General features: G+C 52.5%; 1 protein-coding gene across 1 annotated transcript in view; it reads right to left on the bottom strand.

The window, feature by feature from the left end:
• Nucleotides 1–9,286, bottom strand: part of CPSF1 (cleavage and polyadenylation specific factor 1) — a 37,762-nt gene extending 28,476 nt beyond the window's left edge. Inside the window, exons 1-13 of the mRNA XM_044293799.1 lie at nucleotides 9,237–9,286; nucleotides 7,212–7,356; nucleotides 6,927–6,954; nucleotides 6,712–6,845; nucleotides 6,556–6,636; nucleotides 5,410–5,561; nucleotides 5,127–5,273; nucleotides 4,910–5,049; nucleotides 3,877–3,987; nucleotides 3,680–3,773; nucleotides 3,389–3,476; nucleotides 3,012–3,134; nucleotides 1,166–1,217 (exon numbers count right to left, since the gene is read on the bottom strand). Of these exons, the coding sequence (XP_044149734.1) occupies nucleotides 1,166–1,217; nucleotides 3,012–3,134; nucleotides 3,389–3,476; nucleotides 3,680–3,773; nucleotides 3,877–3,987; nucleotides 4,910–5,049; nucleotides 5,127–5,273; nucleotides 5,410–5,561; nucleotides 6,556–6,636; nucleotides 6,712–6,845; nucleotides 6,927–6,954; nucleotides 7,212–7,355 (1,294 nt within the window). The 5' untranslated portion in view covers nucleotide 7,356; nucleotides 9,237–9,286. The remainder of the gene's footprint in view (nucleotides 1–1,165; nucleotides 1,218–3,011; nucleotides 3,135–3,388; nucleotides 3,477–3,679; nucleotides 3,774–3,876; nucleotides 3,988–4,909; nucleotides 5,050–5,126; nucleotides 5,274–5,409; nucleotides 5,562–6,555; nucleotides 6,637–6,711; nucleotides 6,846–6,926; nucleotides 6,955–7,211; nucleotides 7,357–9,236) is intronic.
• Between the last annotated feature and the right edge of the window lie 12,074 nt (nucleotides 9,287–21,360).

Genomic DNA, 21,360 nt, shown 5'->3' with positions numbered 1-21,360 from the left:
GCAGCGCCCCGACAGGAGGAGAAAGAGGGGGTGCAGCGAGCGCAGCGCCCCGACAGGAGGAGAAAGAGGGGGTGGCAGCGAGCGCAGCGCCCCGACAGGAGGAGAAAGAGGGGGTGGCAGCGAGCGCAGCGCCCCGACAGGAGGAGAAAGAGGGGGTGGCAGCGAGCGCAGCGCCCCGACAGGAGGAGAAAGAGGGGTGGCAGCGAGCGCAGCGCCCCGACAGGAGGAGAAAGAGGGGGTGGCAGCGAGCGCAGCGCCCCGACAGGAGGAGAAAGAGGGGGTGGCAGCGAGCGCAGCGCCCCGACAGGAGGAGAAAGAGGGGGTGGCAACGAGCGCAGCGCCCCGACAGGAGGAGAAAGAGGGGGTGGCAGCGAGCGCAGCGCCCCGACAGGAGGAGAAAGAGGGGGTGGCAGCGAGCGCAGCGCCCCGACAGGAGGAGGAGAAAGAGGGGGTGGCAGCGAGCGCAGCGCCCCGACAGGAGGAGGAGGAGGAGAAAGAGGGGGTGGCAGCGAGCGCAGCGCCCCGACAGGAGGAGAAAGAGGGGGTGGCAGCGAGCGCAGCGCCCCGACAGGAGGAGAAAGAGGGGGTGGCAGCGAGCGCAGCGCCCCGACAGGAGGAGAAAGAGGGGGTGGCAGCGAGCGCAGCGCCCCGACAGGAGGAGAAAGAGGGGGTGGCAGCGAGCGCAGCGCCCCGACAGGAGGAGAAAGAGGGGGTGGCAGCGAGCGCAGCGCCCCGACAGGAGGAGAAAGAGGGGGTGGCAGCGAGCGCAGCGCCCCGACAGGAGGAGAAAGAGGGGGTGGCAGCGAGCGCAGCGCCCCGACAGGAGGAGAAAGAGGGGGTGGCAGCGAGCGCAGCGCCCGACAGGAGGAGGAGAAAGAGGGGGTGGCACCGAGCGCAGCGCCCCGACAGGAGGAGGAGGAGGAGAAAGAGGGGGTGGCAGCGAGCGCAGCGCCCCGACAGGAGGAGAAAGAGGGGGTGGCAGCGGAGCGCAGCGCCCCGACAGGAGGAGAAAGAGGGGTGGCAGCGAGCGCAGCGCCCCGACAGGAGGAGAAAGAGGGGGTGGCAGCGAGCGCAGCGCCCCGACAGGAGGAGGAGGAGGAGAAAGAGGGGGTGGCACTGAGCGCAGCGCCCAACAACCTCTGTATGTCAGCAGCTGAACACTCACCAGGTCGGGACAGAGAAGCGTCCACTCGTTTCTTCTTACTTGGCGGCTCATCCTAGAATAGGCAAGTAGCACAGGCATATTTAAGTGTTGTATGAATTTTAATGTAGGCCGAAGTCAGTCCATGGGAAGATTACTGCGCCGTTCAAAAGAACTAATGTTACTGTAACAATGAATTATATATTTAGACAGAATACACAACACCTGCAGAAGTAGAGGCTTCACTATCTTTCTTATCTGAACATAAATTCCAGTGTGAGAATTCTCTAGATGTTCCTCAAAATATGTATTCATGTATCAAAGTTTGTCTCTTAGCTCTGAGATAAGGACTCCATGGACGCAGCTGGTGCTAATTACATCCACAGTTTGGTATTTTCTAATGAGCAGAAAATCTGTTATATCTATGGACACCTAGGGTTATATGTATTGGGTTATATTGTTACGTCTTTTTAAGGACATTTATATCTCCGTTATCGTATATATATGTTTTAGGGACATATATATTCCTAGAATATTTTCAAAACAGCTTAATTATGGGCTTTGTTAATGAGTATCTGTAAAGATGTGGTACCATTGGTGTAGCAGAGGAGGCACGGATATCTCTGTGACTAAACAAATTTTATTAATATTATCGGTTTTATAAAAGTCAACAATGTGGGAAACATTCAAAAGGCGTCAAAGTCTGTCTCTAATTGGTAATAAGTGTCAAAATTAATCCGTTAGCTTTGATTTAAGCTTCCAAATACCAGGTGTGTGTGGTGAAGATAAAGTCAGACTTGCATAGTTAACCCTTTAGGGCATGATGCGTGTTACTTATGCAACAGTGCCACCTAGGTATGAGTTGGTAACACTACACCAGTAGTAAAAGTGCATTCTGGGTAGTATTATGACGCCACACCCCTTATCAATGTACACGCCTATTCGAAAGCAATTGGAAAGTTCCAATCTAGGAAAGTGTGTTTATCTGATAAGTTTTTGGTTAAGACATCACATACAAAGGAAAAAGAACGAAGAAAGAAAGGGAGATCCCAGGAAAAGATCTTGATTATCAGAAAAACTCTTAAGAGCAGATTTCCCCCAGACTCTGCACATCACTTGACCCTTGGGTAATGTATATTTTGTTTCATGTAGTATTGGTATAGATTAATTGGCTTGATACTTAGCCAAACCCTGCTTATTGCGGACGGATAATGTTAGTACCACATCAGTATCAGCGGAATGCATATCACTGAATACAAGATCTGATATTGATAATAAAAGAGCTTCTCTGTTGGCAATATTTATATTCCCTAGTTTGATATTGAGCCGATAATTTATAGGTTTCAGTGCAATACTACTTATACAATCCGAGATTGGTCATCGTTTTGGGGCAGAACAAGGGCTTGTATCTCTCATTTCATTTAGTGAGTTTCTGTGCTTTGTCAATTGATATATATGCCTCATAATTTTAAGCAGCATTGCATTCTTGCACTGGTTGAATAATAGATTGTGAGAAGCTGGTCTTGGTGTTAAAGTTGTGTTCTGTTGGCACCATCTAGTGGCAGATTTTGGGTACTACAGTTTTCTTCTATCATTGGTTTTATACTCATTGTTATCGATTGTATTTTAAAATTACTATATAATAAATCATTTATAATTTTGCATAGACGCTTGTACCCTGTTTTTCTGATTGCACAAAATAATTAGGTTCTCGATCGAACTCTTGGAGGTGTAAATATGTCCACCTCGCAGATCAATATCTTTTGCATAATTTTTATTTTGATCCGTTAATTTTATTTTTAATATGAAGCATTTGCTTTATATACCCGACAAGTAGCTCTCAGACAAGACACAGATGACCCGCACTCACCAGCTTCTCGGGGTCCTTCCCGAGTCCTGAGGGGCTGTCCTGGACCTTCTCTGTGTATCGGAGAAGCAGCGAGTTCCCCAAACGTGAACCCAGAAATAGATATCCGGGTTCCATCAGCGTCATCTGTAAAGAGCAAAAGATCAGCCAACACCCAATTATGCACCCACCACATACCCCACCAGAGCCTTCTCCACCCACCAAAGAACCACCATCCTCAGGTGCCGTCACCCACCTGAGGACTACCAATTTTCCCCCTGAAATCAGGTGCCATCACCCAGCCCAGGGACCCCAGCTCAGGTGCCATCACCCACCCCAGGAACCCTACCTCCCCAAGTTCCCTCCCCCCATTCTCACCGCCCACCCCTCAGGATACGCACAGATGTAGTCAGAACACTTGCTGCTGCCTTGTCGAAGTGAAAGGAGCGAACGCTTCTCATCCCGTCTGTGATCAGAGTCAGGACATAACTGCAGAAGTCACAGGAGACATCATTATCGTGCTGCACCAAGTAACACTCCAACAGTAATGAGAATAGCATGTAGACTGGGGCGCTCTTACACATGATGCTGGTAGTGACACACACAGCTCTGCTGCACCGATGTGTAGGAGCCTCCACAGGGTATACCCTGGGTACAGAGAGGAAATACACAGACCCACCGCCCTCACTCACATCTCACCACCCTTCAGAGAAATCACCATCTTGTCATAGGAAATGAACGTGGCCTGAGAACAATCCAGGGATATCCGCACGCCGTCCTGTGGCTCTGTGGACAGAAAAACCGTCTGTGAGACTGCAGGGCGATCCACAGGACGGTACAGACTGTACATGAGGGGCGGCGCAGGGAGCAGAAGGGGCCCATTACTTACTTAAAGGGAAAGAGGTGGTCCCATTTGTCAGACTATTGAGGGAAACGCCATACGGAGGAACGCTCTGGTTCAGATACAGCAGAGAGTTTACAGCAAAGATGACAACTCCACCTGGAAGAAGAAGAGAGGTCCCTTGTACAGAGCAGCCACAGTGCATGAATCCAGGAGTAACCCCGACCCTGCTGACTGCACACACACTGACCCCGAAGCCTCCTCCAATACAAATGAATACAAGGAACGCTGCAATATGTCTGATCAGAGGAAGATGCCCCTTTCTCCCTCTAGCAGCTCTTTAAATCACCCCTGTTAATCCTACATCCTCCGAGACGAACCCCCAGGAATATACATGTATTACACAGCTCTGTAAACCCAAACCCTCGCCTCTTCTGGCCCGTAACCCCACTACTTAAAAGGGGCTGTTTGGTTTCCAGGGGAAAGACAATGAAATACCATAAAACAATAAGAGTAGCCTTACTACCGTATTAGATGTAGCTTTAGATCTCCCGCCGGGTTTAGATTACCGGGCTGCGGGGATGGCGTTATGCCGACACATGTGAAAGCTGCAGTCGATTACTGGTCTCAGTGAGACACCACCGATTGGCTGCAGCAGTCATGGGAGCCAACATGACGCCTTCACTGCAGCAGAGGCGCCGGATCCAATATGTGAATCTGCTTCTGCTATGTCACTTCCATCCCCCCACCCTGACACTGCCAACCACAAACCGTAAAGGGGTTGTCAGTTCCATAAACATCCAGACAGCGGCAGTATCTGTGATAAAACATCAAAGTCACTGTCGTGCAGTCCAGCACCCCTGCTGCAGCGGCCCCATACACACCACATAACTGCAGCAGCATACAGGACACCGGTCGAGGCCAGTGATTGGCGGTCAGAGCTGCAGCGCTGTGGTGGGGAGCGCAATACTCTGACAACCCCCATCATCCCTGCTGCCCCTAACTCTCAGCATCACTCGCTCTGACCATGGGAATAACAGCCCTACTAACCCTAAGCTGCCCACGCTCTACTAACACTCACCAACAGGCTTGGGCACGGCCAGGGCCTGAGTGCAGTCATAGGGAAGGCTGGAGAGCGACCAGATGACCGGATGAACCTTCTGCAGAATGTTTAAGGAGATGGCCACAATACTGCAGGTGTCCTGACGCACGGCCACACGCCTGCAAAGCAGAGATGAAATCACAAGCTGATCCCTGCAGGAGGGGCCGGCTGTGCCCTCACCACCACAACCACCTACCCGGGCCACGTCTGGTTCGGCTCAAACAGGATAAGTAGGGTGGGCTCATAGTATCCATGGAGGAACTGCATGTCGATAATGTTCAGCAGCTTCTCGTCCAGCTCCCGAACATCGATGATGTAGCTGGGAAGGAAGCTGGACTTCTGCCTGTGGGGAAGACACGATCAATCAAATATGGTGGGACCACACAGGGGTAAGGGAGCCCCGCTGCAGAGGGGTCATCTGTTAGAGGGATTACATGATGTGTATTCAATACATGTGTCACGGAGGTCTCGGCACGTACCCCTCAGCCATTTGCCCATCATGCTCCTCTGACAGGGTCTCTCTCCGGAAGGGCAACACCACCAGGCTGGTGCCATAAATCAGCATAACTGCACATCGGCCACTGGGGTCGACCCGGACCTTGGGAATGTGGATATTCTGCACAAAGCCGTCCTGTAAGAGGAAGAGATGACAGATAATGGTGTAATATCAGACTGACCGGTGTGCCGAGCTCCCCATCAGGCGCACAAGGTGCCGTGCTCTCCGGTGTGCTCCCTATCAGGTGTATATAGGCCTGAGAGAGAGCACAGCACCTATACACCTGATAGGGAGCACACCGGGGAGTTCAGCACCTTACAGGCCTGATAGAGAGCACGGCACCTTAAGGTGCTGAACTCCCCGGTGTGCTCCCTATCTGGCGCATAAGGTGCCGTGCTCCCCGGTGTGCTCCCTATCAGGTGTATAAGGTGCTGAACTCCCCGGGGTGCTCTCTATCAGGTGTATAAGGTGCCGTGCTCCCCGGTGTGCTCCCTATCAGGTGTATAAGGTGCTGAACTCCCCGGTGTGCTCCCTATCAGGTGTATAAGGTGCTGAACTCCCCGGGGTGCTCCCTATCAGGAGTATAAGGTGCCGTACTCCCCGGTGTGCTCCCTATCAGGAGTATAAGGTGCCGTACTCCCCGGTGTGCTCCCTATCAGGTGTATAAGGTGCCGTGCTCCCCGGTGTGCTCCCTATCAGGTGTATAAGGCGCCGTACTCCCCGGTGTGCTCCCTATCAGGTGTATAAGGTGCTGAACTCCCCGGGGTGCTCCCTATCAGGTGTATAAGGTGCCGTGCTCCCCGGTGTGCTCCCTATCAGGTGTATAAGGCGCCGTACTCCCCGGTGTGCTCCCTATCAGGTGTATAAGGTGCCGTGCTCCCCGGTGTGCTCCCTATCAGGTGTATAAGGCGCCGTACTCCCCGGTGTGCTCCCTATCAGGTGTATAAGGCGCCGTACTCCCCGGTGTGCTCCCTATCAGGAGTATAAGGCGCCGTACTCCCCGGTGTGCTCCCTATCTGGCGCATAAGGCGCCGTACTCCCCGGTGTGCTCCCTATCTGGCGCATAAGGTGCTGTGCTCCCCGGTGTGATCACTCATGTCCTCCCACATGACTATTGCCAGTAACGTACCCGTAGCTCTGGCTCCTCAAAGTAATGAAGAGACAAGGTCTTCAGGTCATGGGTCTCAGGATCATACTCCACCACAGACAGCTGAGGGGAAAAAGAGGCATGAGGTGATGAGCGCCTCCACACAGACATGCACAGGCTGCAGCACCGCAGGCTCACCTTGGCTTCCTTGAAGCTGAGTAACAGGGCATCTCTCTTGGCTCCTGCCAGCTGAACACTCGCCATGGACATGACATTACCAAAGAACGAGAAGGACGCCATTAGCTCCAGCTTCTCCTTGTGGCCCTTCCCATCTGTGAAGACAAGAAGAGAGGATTATCAGCAGCAGGGGGCGCCTGTATCCAGCAGCTGCGCTGCGCAGGAGGCCATCTTACCGGATCCCTTGTCCCCTTTGCTGGAGCTCTGGAAGAGAAAAGCACAAGTCAGCAGCAAGTCTTATCAAGGATGAAAATGAGGCACCTGGCACCTCGTGCCTCAATGAGTGCCGGAAACTCACAGGTCAGAGTGGTGGAGGGAGAAGCAGGAGATGGGTGCTCAGAGGAGTTACAGTGCGACAACTTAAAGGGGCAGCGAGGATAAGCGTAGTGGGCGGGACCAGGCCCTCGCCCTTCTGTTACTACAGTATCATACGGATGGACTATGCACAGAGCAGCACAAACCTCGGCGTCATGGTTGAGGCGATACACGTAGATCTGAGAAGTGCCAGCGACCACCAGGTTCTTTTCAGCATTAGAGAAGAAGTTGCAGTACATGGAGAACTCCAGCCCGGTGGGGGGATGGGCCTGCCGGTACACCGCATACATCCTGCAGGGGGCCAAGACCACAAGAGTCAGCAAGAGCACGGGGGGGGGGGCTGTCCTAATATGGACATAGAGGAACGGGAGCTATCAGGAGAACAGGGGATGTATACAGTATACACTGAGGAGAGGCATTATCAGTACAGTACAGGTGATGTATACACTGAGGAGAGGTATTATCAGTACAGTACAGGGGATGTATACACTGAGGAGAGGCATTATCAGTACAGTACAGGGGATGTATACACTGAGGAGAGGCATTATCAGTACAGTACAGGTGATGTATACACTGAGGAGAGGTATTATCAGTACAGTACAGGGGATGTATACACTGAGGAGAGGCATTATCAGTACAGTACAGGGGATGTATACACGGAGGAGAGGCATCATCAGTACAGTACAGGGGATGTATACACTGAGGAGAGGCATTATCAGTACAGGTGATGTATACACTGAGGAGAGGTATTATCAGTACAGTACAGGGGATGTATACACTGAGGAGAGGTATTATCAGTACAGTACAGGGGATGTATACACTGAGGAGAGGCATTATCAGTACAGGGGATGTATACACTGAGGAGAGGCATTATCAGTACAGGTGATGTATACACTGAGGAGAGGCATTACCAGTACAGTACAGGGGATGTATACACTGAGGAGAGGCATTACCAGTACAGTACAGGGGATGTATACACTGAGGAGAGGTATTATCAGCACAGTACAGGGGATGTATACACTGAGGAGAGGCATTACCAGTACAGTACAGGGGATGTATACACTGAGGAGAGGCATTACCAGTACAGTACAGGGGATGTATACACTGAGGAGAGGTATTATCAGCACAGTACAGGGGATGTATACACTGAGGAGAGGCATTACCAGTACAGTACAGGGGATGTATACACGGAGGAGAGGCATTACCAGTACAGTACAGGGGATGTATACACGAAGGAGAGGCATTACCAGTACAGTACAGGGGATGTATACACTGAGGAGAGGTATTATCAGTACAGTACATGTATACACTGAGGAGAGGCATTACCAGTACAGTACAGGGGATGTATACACTGAGGAGAGGCATTACCAGTACAGTACAGGGGATGTATACACTGAGGAGAGGTATTATCAGTACAGTACAGGGGATGTATACACTGAGGAGAGGCATTATCAGTACAGTACAGGGGATGTATACACTGAGGAGAGGCATTATCAGTACAGTACAGGGGATGTATACACTGAGGAGAGGCATTATCAGTACAGTACAGGGGATGTATACACGGAGGAGAGGTATTATCAGTACAGGGGATGTATACACTGAGGAGAGGCATTACCAGTACAGGGGATGTATACACGGAGGAGAGGCATTACCAGTACAGTACAGGGGATGTATACACTGAGGAGAGGTATTATCAGTACAGTACAGGGGATGTATACACTGAGGAGAGGCATTATCAGTACAGTACAGGGGATGTATACACTGAGGAGAGGCATTATCAGTACAGTACAGGGGATGTATACACTGAGGAGAGGCATTATCAGTACAGTACAGGGGATGTATACACTGAGGAGAGGCATTATCAGTACAGTACAGGGGATGTATACACTGAGGAGAGGCATTATCAGTACAGTACAGGGGATGTATACACTGAGGAGAGGCATTATCAGTACAGTACAGGGGATGTATACACTGAGGAGAGGCATTATCAGTACAGTACAGGGGATGTATACACGGAGGAGAGGCATTATCAGTACAGTACAGGGGATGTAGACACTGAGGAGAGGCATTATCAGTACAGTACAGGGGATGTATACACTGAGGGAAAGATCGTTTGTGCGGCCCCTGCCCTGTGGCGGACACCGTCAGTAAGCAGGCGCCTCTGTCCTTACCTGCAGTCATAGAGCCACACGCCGCCAGCAGAGATTGCTATACTCTGGCCGGAAATCCGCTCTGTCAGTCATAGAGTCGAGGGCTAGACAAGCCCACTCCGCTACTTCCGGCGTCTCCATGACAACTGTCCCGCTCTAAAAGCGGAAGTATTTATCGCGCCATTTGTGTCCACCCAGGAGCATTGTGTGTGGCAGAGATGTGGAAACGTCACCGGGTAATGGTATAGAATGGGGAGACCCCAGAGAGCCCCCGGGGCCCCTCAGCTCCAGAGTCCCCGGCATATCCGACACTGAGAAACTGGAGGAAGCGAGCCGTGAACCAGTGCTCCCAGTACAGAACCAGTGTATCTTGTAACCATGACAGCACCCCACTATAAAACCAGTGCACCCCATAACAGTGACAGTACCCCAGTACAGGACCAGTGCACCCCATAACAGTGACAGACCTCCAGTACAGGACCAGTGCACCCCAGAACAGGACCAGTGCACCCCATAACAGTGACAGTACCCCAGTACAGGACCAGTGCACCCCATAACAGTGACAGCACCCCAGAACAGGACCAGTGCACCCCATAACAGTGACAGTACCCCAGTACAGGACCAGTGCACCCTATAACTGTGACAGTACCCCAGTACAGGACCAGTGCACCCCATAACTGTGACAGTACCCCAGTACAGGACCAGTGCACCCCATAACAGTGACAGCACTCCAGTACAGGACCAGTGCACCCCATAACAGTGACAGCACTCCAGTACAGGACCAGTGCACCCCATAACAGTGACAGCACCCCAGAACAGGACCAGTGCTCCCCATAACAGTGACAGCACTCCAGTACAGGACCAGTGCACCCCATAACAGTGACAGCACCCCAGAACAGGACCAGTGCACCCCATAACAGTGACAGTACCCCAGTACAGGACCAGTGCACCCTATAACTGTGACAGTACCCCAGTACAGGACCAGTGCACCCCATAACAGTGACAGTACCCCAGAACAGAACCAGTGCACCCCATAACAGCGACAGTACCCCAGTACAGGACCAGTGCACCCCATAACAGCGACAGCACTACAGTACAGGACCAGTGCACCCCATAACAGTGACAGCACTCCAGAACAGAACCAGTGCACCCCATAACAGTGACAGTATCCCAGTACAGAACAGAACCAGTGCACCCCATAACAGCGACAGTACCCCAGTACAGGACCAGTGCACCCCATAACAGTGACAGCACCCCAGAACAGGACCAGTGCTCCCCATAACAGTGACAGCACTACAGTACAGGACCAGTGCACCCCATAACAGTGACAGCACCCCAGAACAGGACCAGTGCACCCCATAACAGTGACAGTACCCCAGTACAGGACCAGTGCACCCTATAACTGTGACAGTACCCCAGTACAGGACCAGTGCACCCCATAACAGTGACAGCACCCCAGTACAGGACCAGTGCACCCCATAACAGCGACAGCACTACAGTACAGGACCAGTGCACCCCATAACAGTGACAGCACTCCAGAACAGAACCAGTGCACCCCATAACAGTGACAGTATCCCAGTACAGAACAGAACCAGTGCACCCCATAACAGCGACAGTACCCCAGTACAGGACCAGTGCACCCCATAACAGCGACAGCACTACAGTACAGGACCAGTGCACCCCATAACAGTGACAGCACTCCAGAACAGAACCAGTGCACCCCATAACAGTGACAGTATCCCAGTACAGAACAGAACCAGTGCACCCCATAACAGCGACAGTACCCCAGTACAGGACCAGTGCACCCCATAACAGCGACAGCACTACAGTACAGAACAGAACCAGTGCACCCCATAACAGTGACAGTACCCCAGTACAGGACCAGTGCACCCCATAACAGTGACAGTACCCCAGAACAGAACCAGTGCACCCCATAACAGCAACAGTACCCCAGTACAGGACCAGTGCACCCCATAACAATGACAGCACTCCAGTACAGAACAGAACCAGTGCACCCCATACAGCGACAGTACCCCAGTACAGAACCAGTGCACCCCCATAACAGCGACAGTACCCCAGAACAGAACCAGTGCACCCCATACAGCGACAGTACCCCAGTACAGAACCAGTGCACCCCATAACAGCGACAGTACCCCAGAACAGAACCAGTGCACCCCATAACAGTGACAGCACAACAGAACCAGTGCACCCCATACAGCGACAGTACCCCAATTCAGAACCAGTGCACCCCATAACAGTGACAGCACTCCAGTACAGAACAGAACCAGTGCACCCCATACAGCGACAGTACCCCAGTACAGGACCAGTGCACCCCATAACAGCGACAGTACCCCAGTACAGGACCAGTGTATCTTGTAACCATGACAGCACCCCACTATAAAACCAGTGGACCCCATAACAGCGACAGTATCCCAGTACAGGACCAGTGCACCCCATAACTGTGACAGTACCCCAGTACGGGACCAGTGCACCCCATAACTGTGACAGTACCCCAGTACAGGACCAGTGCACCCCATAACAGTGACAGTACCCCAGTACAGGACTAGTGCACTCCATAACAGCGACAGTACCCCAGTACAGGACCAGTGCACCCCATAACAGTGACAGCACTCCAGTACAGAACAGAACCAGTGCAACCCATACAGCGACAGTACCCCAGTACAGGACCAGTGCACCCCATAACAGTGACAGTACCCCAGTACAGGACCAGTGCACCCCATAACAGCGACAGTACCCCAGAACAGAACCAGTGCACCCCATAACAGCGACAGTACCCCAGTACAGGACCAGTGCACCCCATAACAGCGACAGTACCCTAGTACAGGACCAGTGCACCCCATAACAGCGACAGTACCCCAGAACAGAACCAGTGCACCCCATAACAGCGACAGTACCCCAGTACAGGACCAGTGCACCCCATAACAGAGACAGCACTCCAGTACAGGACCAGTGCACCCCATAACAGTGACAGCAGTACAGAACAGAACCAGTGCACCCCATAACAGCGACAGTACCCCAGAACAGAACCAGTGCACCCCATAACAGCGACAGTACCCCAGTACAGGACCAGTGCACCCCATAACAGCGACAGTACCCTAGTACAGGACCAGTGCACCCCATAACAGCGACAGTACCCCAGTACAGGACCAGTGCACCCCATAACAGTGACAGTACCCCAGTACAGGACCAGTGCACCCCATAACAGCGACAGTACCCCAGTACAGGACCAGTGCACCCCATAACAGAGACAGCACTACAGTACAGAACAGAACCAGTGCACCCCATAACAGCGACAGTACCCCAGTACAGGACCAGTGCACCCCATAACAGAGACAGCACTCCAGTACAGGACCAGTGCACCCCATAACAGTGACAGCACTACAGTACAGAACAGAACCAGTGCACCCCATAACAGCGACAGTACCCCAGTACAGGACCAGTGCACCCCATAACAGTGACAGTACCCCAGTACAGGACCAGTGCACCCCATAACAGCGACAGTACCCCAGTACAGGACCAGTGCACCCCATAACAGAGACAGCACTACAGTACAGAACAGAACCAGTGCACCCCATAACAGCGACAGTACCCCAGTACAGGACCAGTGCACCCCATAACAGAGACAGCACTCCAGTACAGGACCAGTGCACCCCATAACAGTGACAGCACTACAGTACAGAACAGAACCAGTGCACCCCATAACAGCGACAGTACCCCAGTACAGGACCAGTGCACCCCATAACTGTGACAGTACCCCAGTACGGGATCAGTGCACCCCATAACTGTGACAGTACCCCAGTACAGGACCAGTGCACCCCATAACAGTGACAGTACCCCAGTACAGGACTAGTGCACTCCATAACAGCGACAGTACCCCAGTACAGGACCAGTGCACCCCATAACAGTGACAGCACTCCAGTACAGAACAGAACCAGTGCATCCCATACAGCGACAGTACCCCAGTACAGGACCAGTGCACCCCATAACAGTGACAGTACCCCAGTACAGGACCAGTGCACCCCATAACAGCGACAGTACCCCAAAACAGAACCAGTGCACCCCATAACAGCGACAGTACCCCAGTACAGGACCAGTGCACCCCATAACAGCGACAGTACCCTAGTACAGGACCAGTGCACCCCATAACAGCGACAGTACCCCAGTACAGAACCAGTGCACCCCATAACAGAGACAGCACTACAGTACAGAACAGAACCAGTGCACCCCATAACAGCGACAGTACCCCAGTACAGGACCAGTGCACCCCATAACAGAGACAGCACTCCAGTACAGGACCAGTGCACCCCATAACAGTGACAGCAGTACAGAACAGAACCAGTGCACCCCATAACAGCGACAGTACCCCAGTACAGGACCAGTGCACCCCATAACAGTGACAGTACCCCAGTACAGGACCAGTGCACCCCATAACAGCGACAGTACCCCAGTACAGGACCAGTGCACCCCATAACAGAGACAGCACTACAGTACAGAACAGAACCAGTGCACCCCATAACAGCGACAGTACCCCAGTACAGGACCAGTGCACCCCATAACAGAGACAGCACTCCAGTACAGGACCAGTGCACCCCATAACAGTGACAGCACTACAGAACAGAACCAGTGCACCCCATAACAGCGACAGTACCCCAGTACAGGACCAGTGCACCCCATAACAGAGACAGTACCCCAGTACAGAACCAGTGCACCCCATAACAGCGACAGTACCCCAGTACAGGACCAGTGCACCCCATAACAGTGACAGACCTCCAGTACAGGACCAGTGCACCCCATAACAGCGACAGTACCCCAGTACAGGACCAGTGCACCCCATAACAGCGACAGTACCCCAGTACAAAACCAGTGCACCCCATAACAGAGACAGCACTACAGTACAGAACAGAACCAGTGCACCCCATAACAGCGACAGTACCCCAGTACAGGACCAGTGCACCCCCATAACAGAGACAGTACCCCAGTACAGAACCAGTGCACCCCATAACAGCGACAGTACCCCAGTACAGGACCAGTGCACCCCATAACAGTGACAGTACCCCAGTACAGGACCAGTGCAGCCCATAACAGTGATAGTACCCCAGTACAGGACCAGTGCACCCCATAACAGCGACAGTACCCCAGTACAGGACCAGTGCACCCCATAACAGTGACAGCACTACAGTACAGAACAGAACCAGTGCACCCCATAACAGCGACAGTACCCCAGTACAGGACCAGTGCACCCCATAACAGAGACAGTACCCCAGTACAGAACCAGTGCACCCCATAACAGCGACAGTACCCCAGTACAGGACCAGTGCACCCCATAACATTGACAGTACCCCAGTACAGGACCAGTGCAGCCCATAACAGTGATAGTACCCCAGTACAGGACCAGTGCACCCCATAACAGTGACAGACCTCCAGTACAGGACCAGTGCACCCCATAACAGCGACAGTACCCCAGTACAGGACCAGTGCACCCCATAACAGCGACAGTACCCCAGTACAAAACCAGTGCACCCCATAACAGTGACAGTACCCCAGTACAGGACCAGTGCACCCCATAACAGTGACAGACCTCCAGTACAGGACCAGTGCACCCGATAACAGCGACAGTACCCCAGTACAGGACCAGTGCACCCTATAACAGCGACAGTACACCAGTACAAAACCAGTGCACCCCATAACAGTGACAGTACCCCAGTACAGGACCAGTGCACCCCATAACAGTGACAGTACCCCAGTACAGGACCAGTGCACCCCATAACAGCGACAGTACCCCAGTACAGAACCAGTGCTTCCCATACAGTGACAGTACCCCAGTACAGAACCAGTTCACCCCATAACAGTGACAGCACTCCAGTACAGAACCAGTGCTCCACATAACAGTGACAGCACTCCAGTACAGAACCAGTGCACCCAATAACAGTGACAGTATCCCAGTACAGAACCAGTGCTCCCCATAACAGTGATAGCACTCCAGTACAGAACCAGTGCACCCCATAACAGCGACAGTACCCAGTACAGGACCAGTGCACCCCATAACAGAGACAGTACCCCAGTACAGAACCAGTGCACCCCATAACAGCGACAGTACCCCAGTACAGGACCAGTGCACCCATAACAGTGACAGTACCCCAGTACAGGACCAGTGCAGCCCATAACAGTGATAGTACCCCAGTACAGGACCAGTGCACCCCATAACAGTGACAGACCTCCAGTACAGGACCAGTGCACCCCATAACAGCGACAGTACCCCAGTACAGGACCAGTGCACCCCATAACAGCGACAGTACCCCAGTACAAAACCAGTGCACCCCATAACAGAGACAGCACTACAGTACAGAATAGAACCAGTGCACCCCATAACAGCGACAGTACCCCAGTACAGGACCAGTGCACCCCATAACAGAGACAGCACTCCAGTACAGGACCAGTGCACCCCATAACAGTGACAGCACTACAGTACAGAACAGAACCAGTGCACCCCATAACAGCGACAGTACCCCAGTACAGGACCAGTGCACCCCATAACAGAGACAGTACCCCAGTACAGAACCAGTGCACCCCATAACAGCGACAGTACCCCAGTACAGGACCAGTGCACCCCATAACAGCGACAGTACCCCAGTACAAAACCAGTGCACCCCATAACAGTGACAGTACCCCAGTACAGGACCAGTGCACCCCATAACAGTGACAGACCTCCAGTACAGGACCAGTGCACCCGATAACAGCGACAGTACCCCAGTACAGGACCAGTGCACCCCATAACAGCGACAGTACACCAGTACAAAACCAGTGCACCCCATACCAGTGACAGTACCCCAGTACAGGACCAGTGCACCCCATAACAGTGACAGTACCCCAGTACAGGACCAGTGCACCCCATAACAGCGACAGTACCCCAGTACAGAACCAGTGCTTCCCATACAGTGACAATACCCCAGTACAGAACCAGTTCACCCCATAACAGTGACAGCACTCCAGTACAGAACCAGTGCTCCACATAACAGTGACAGCACTCCAGTACAGAACCAGTGCACCCAATAACAGTGACAGTATCCCAGTACAGAACCAGTGCTCCCCATAACAGTGATAGCACTCCAGTACAGAACCAGTGCACCCAATAATAGTGACAGTATCCCAGTACAGAACCAGTGCTCCCCATAACAGTGACAGCACCCCAGTACAGGACCAGTGCACCCAATAACAGTGACAGTATCCCAGTACAGAACCAGTGCACCCCATAAAAGTGACAGGACCCCAGTACAGGACCAGTGCACCCCATAACAGTGACAGCACTACAGTACAGAACAGAACCAGTGCACCCCATAACAGCGACAGTACCCCAGTACAGGACCAGTGCACCCCATAACAGAGACAGTACCCCAGTACAGAACCAGTGCACCCCATAACAGCGACAGTACCCCAGTACAGGACCAGTGCACCCCATAACAGTGACAGTACCCCAGTACAGGACCAGTGCAGCCCATAACAGTGATAGTACCCCAGTACAGGACCAGTGCACCCCATAACAGTGACAGACCTCCAGTACAGGACCAGTGCACCCCATAACAGCGACAGTACCCCAGTACAGGACCAGTGCACCCCATAACAGCGACAGTACCCCAGTACAAAACCAGTGCACCCCATAACAGTGACAGTACCCCAGTACAGGACCAGTGCACCCCATAACAGTGACAGACCTCCAGTACAGGACCAGTGCACCCGATAACAGCGACAGTACCCCAGTACAGGACCAGTGCACCCTATAACAGCGACAGTACACCAGTACAAAACCAGTGCACCCCATAACAGTGACAGTACCCCAGTACAGGACCAGTGCACCCCATAACAGTGACAGTACCCCAGTACAGGACCAGTGCACCCCATAACAGCGACAGTACCCCAGTACAGAACCAGTGCTTCCCATACAGTGACAGTACCCCAGTACAGAACCAGTTCACCCCATAACAGTGACAGCACTCCAGTACAGAACCAGTGCTCCACATAACAGTGACAGCACTCCAGTACAGAACCAGTGCACCCAATAACAGTGACAGTATCCCAGTACAGAACCAGTGCTCCCCATAACAGTGATAGCACTCCAGTACAGAACCAGTGCACCCCATAACAGCGACAGTACCCCAGTACAGGACCAGTGCACCCCATAACAGAGACAGTACCCCAGTACAGAACCAGTGCACCCCATAACAGCGACAGTACCCCAGTACAGGACCAGTGCACCCCATAACAGTGACAGTACCCCAGTACAGGACCAGTGCAGCCCATAACAGTGATAGTACCCCAGTACAGGACCAGTGCACCCCATAACAGTGACAGACCTCCAGTACAGGACCAGTGCACCCCATAACAGCGACAGTACCCCAGTACAGGACCAGTGCACCCCATAACAGCGACAGTACCCCAGTACAAAACCAGTGCACCCCATAACAGAGACAGCACTACAGTACAGTATAGTACCAGTGCACCCCATAACAGCGACAGTACCCCAGTACAGGACCAGTGCACCCCATAACAGAGACAGCACTCCAGTACAGGACCAGTGCACCCCATAACAGTGACAGCACTACAGTACAGAACAGAACCAGTGCACCCCATAACAGCGACAGTACCCCAGTACAGGACCAGTGCACCCCATAACAGAGACAGTACCCCAGTACAGAACCAGTGCACCCCATAACAGCGACAGTACCCCAGTACAGGACCAGTGCACCCCATAACAGCGACAGTACCCCAGTACAAAACCAGTGCACCCCATAACAGTGACAGTACCCCAGTACAGGACCAGTGCACCCCATAACAGTGACAGACCTCCAGTACAGGACCAGTGCACCCGATAACAGCGACAGTACCCCAGTACAGGACCAGTGCACCCCATAACAGCGACAGTACACCAGTACAAAACCAGTGCACCCCATACCAGTGACAGTACCCCAGTACAGGACCAGTGCACCCCATAACAGTGACAGTACCCCAGTACAGGACCAGTGCACCCCATAACAGCGACAGTACCCCAGTACAGAACCAGTGCTTCCCATACAGTGACAATACCCCAGTACAGAACCAGTTCACCCCATAACAGTGACAGCACTCCAGTACAGAACCAGTGCTCCCCATAACAGTGATAGCACTCCAGTACAGAACCAGTGCACCCAATAATAGTGACAGTATCCCAGTACAGAACCAGTGCTCCCCATAACAGTGACAGCACCCCAGTACAGGACCAGTGCACCCAATAACAGTGACAGTATCCCAGTACAGAACCAGTGCACCCCATAAAAGTGACAGGACCCCAGTACATAACCAGTGCACCCCATAACAGTGACAGCACTCCAGTACAGAACTATTGCAAACCTATAACCGGGACAGCACTCCAGTACACAACCAGTGCACCCCATAACAGCGACAGTACCCCAGTACAGGACCAGTGCTCCCCATAACAGCGACAGTACCCCAGTACATGACCAGTGCTCCCCATAACAGCGACAGTACCCCAGTATACAACCAGTGCACCCCATAACAGCGACAGTACCCCAGTACAGAACTAGTGCACCCTATAACAGCGACAGCACTCCAGTACAGAATCAATGCACCCCATAACAGTGACACTACCCCAGTACACAACCATTGCAACCCATAACAGTGACAGCACTTCAGTACAGAACCAGTGTACCCCATAACAGTGACAGTACCCCAGTACAGAACCAGTGCACCCCATAACAGTGACAGCACTCCAGTACAGGACCAGTGCACCCCATAACAGCGACAGTACCCCAGTACAGGACCAGTGTTCCCCATAACAGCGACAGTACCCCAGTATACAACCAGTGCACCCCATAACAGCGACAGTTCCCCAGTACAGAACTAGTGCACTCTATAACAGCGACAGCACTCCAGTACAGAATCAATGCACCCCATAACAGTGACAGTACCCCAGTACACAACCATTGCACCCCATAACAGTGACAGTACCCCAGTACACAACTAGTGAACCCCATAACAGTGACAGCACCCCAGTACAGAACCAATGTGCCCCATAACAGTGACAGTACCCCAGTACAGAACCAGTGCACCCCATAACAGTTACAGCGCTCCAGTACAGAGCCAGTGCACCCCATAACAGTGACAGTACCCCAGTACAGAACCAGTGCACCGCATAACAGCGACAGGACCAGTGCACCCCATAACCCTGACAGTACCCCAGTACACAATCAGTGCACCCCATAACAGTGACAGCACTCCAATACAGAACCAGTGCACCCCATAACCCTGACTGTATCCCAGTACAGGACCAGTGCACCCCATAACAGACAGTATCCCAGTACAGTATCAGTGCACCCCATAACAATGACAGCACTCCAATACAGAACCAGTGCACCCCATAACCCTGACAGTACCCCAGTACAGGACCAGTGCACCCTATAACTCTGACAGTATCCCAGTACAGAATCAGTGCTCCCCATAACTGTGACAGTACCCCAGTATAGAATCAGTGCTCCCCATAACAGTGACAGCACTCCAATACAGAATCAGTGCTCCCCATAACAGTGACAGTACCCCTGTACAGAATCAGTGCACCCCATAACAGTGACAGCACTCCAATACGGAATCAGTGCTCCCCATAACAGTGACAGGACCAGTGCACCCTATAACTGTGACAGTATCCCAGTACAGAATCAGTGCTCCCTATAACAGTGACAGTACCCCAGTACAGAATCAGTGCTCCCCATAACAGTGACAGCACTCCAGTACAGAACCAGTGCACCCCATACCCTGATAGTACACCAGTACAGGACCAGTGCACCCTATAACTGACAGTACCCCTGTACAGAATCAGTGCTCCCCATAACAGTGACAGTACCCAGTACACAACTAGTGTACCCCATAACAGTGACAGTACCCCTGTACAGAATCAGTGCTCCCCATAACAGTGACGTTAGGTTTATAAAAAAAAAATTTCAGTAATGCCGGCGCTAACATATAACCACACTTAATTTTAGGATAAAACTAGAAACAATCAAAGCAATCGGGTCTTGGTTTAGATACATGTTTCACCGCCTCTCCGTCGGCTTCTTCAGGCTGACCTTCATGTGTTTCACTGCCGCTCCATCAGCTTCTTCAGGCTGACCTTCACGTGTTTCAGTGCCGCTCCGTCAGCTTCTTCAGGCTGACCTTCACGTGTTTCAGTGCCGCTCCATCAGCCTCTTCAGGCTTACCTTCACGTGTTTCACTACCGCTCCGTCGGTTTCTTCAGGCTGACCTTTTCCGCGTTTCACCGCCGCTTCGTCGGCTTCTTCAGGCTTACCTTCATGTGTTTCACTGCCGCTCCATCAGCTTCTTCAGGCTGACCTTCACGTGTTTCAGTGCCGCTCCGTCAGCTTCTTCAGGCTGACCTTCACGTGTTTCAGTGCCGCTCCATCAGCCTCTTCAGGCTTACCTTCACGTGTTTCACTACCGCTCCGTCGGTTTCTTCAGGCTGACCTTCACGTGTTTCACTGCCGCTCCGTTGGCTTCTTCGGGCATACCTTCAAGTGTTTCACTGCCGCTCAGTCAGCTTCTTCAGGCTGACCTTCACTTGTTTCAGTGCCGCTCCATCAGCTTCTTCAGGCTTGCCTTCACGTGTTTCACTGCCGCTCCGTCAGCTTCTTCAGGCTTACCTTCACGTGTTTCACTGCCGCTCTGTCAGCCTCTTCAGGCTTACCTTCACGTGTTTCACTGCCGCTCTGTCAGCTTCTTCAGGCTTACCTTCACGTGTTTCACTGCCGCTTCGTTGGCTTCTTCAGGCTTACCTTGACATTTTTCACCACCGCTCTGTCGGCTTCTTCTTTAAGCTTTTCAGTGCTGCTCCGTCGGCTTCTTCAGGCTTACTTTTGCGCATTTCACCGCCACTCCATCGGCTTCTTCAGGCTGACCTTCATGTGTTTCACTACCGCTCTATCAGCTTCTTCAGGCTTACCTTCACGTGTTTCACTGCCGCTCCGTCAGCTTCTTGAGGCTTACCTTCATGTGTTTCACTACCGCTCTATCAGCTTCTTCAGGCTTACCTTTACATGTTTCACTGCCGCTCCGTCGGCTTCTTTAGGCTTACCTTCACGTG

Source organism: Bufo gargarizans, chromosome 5 (genome assembly GCF_014858855.1).
Source record: "Bufo gargarizans isolate SCDJY-AF-19 chromosome 5, ASM1485885v1, whole genome shotgun sequence".
NCBI lineage: Eukaryota > Metazoa > Chordata > Amphibia > Anura > Bufonidae > Bufo > Bufo gargarizans.
The sequence above is the reverse complement of the archived record's forward strand: the minus strand, read 5'-3'. Positions and strand labels throughout refer to the sequence as shown.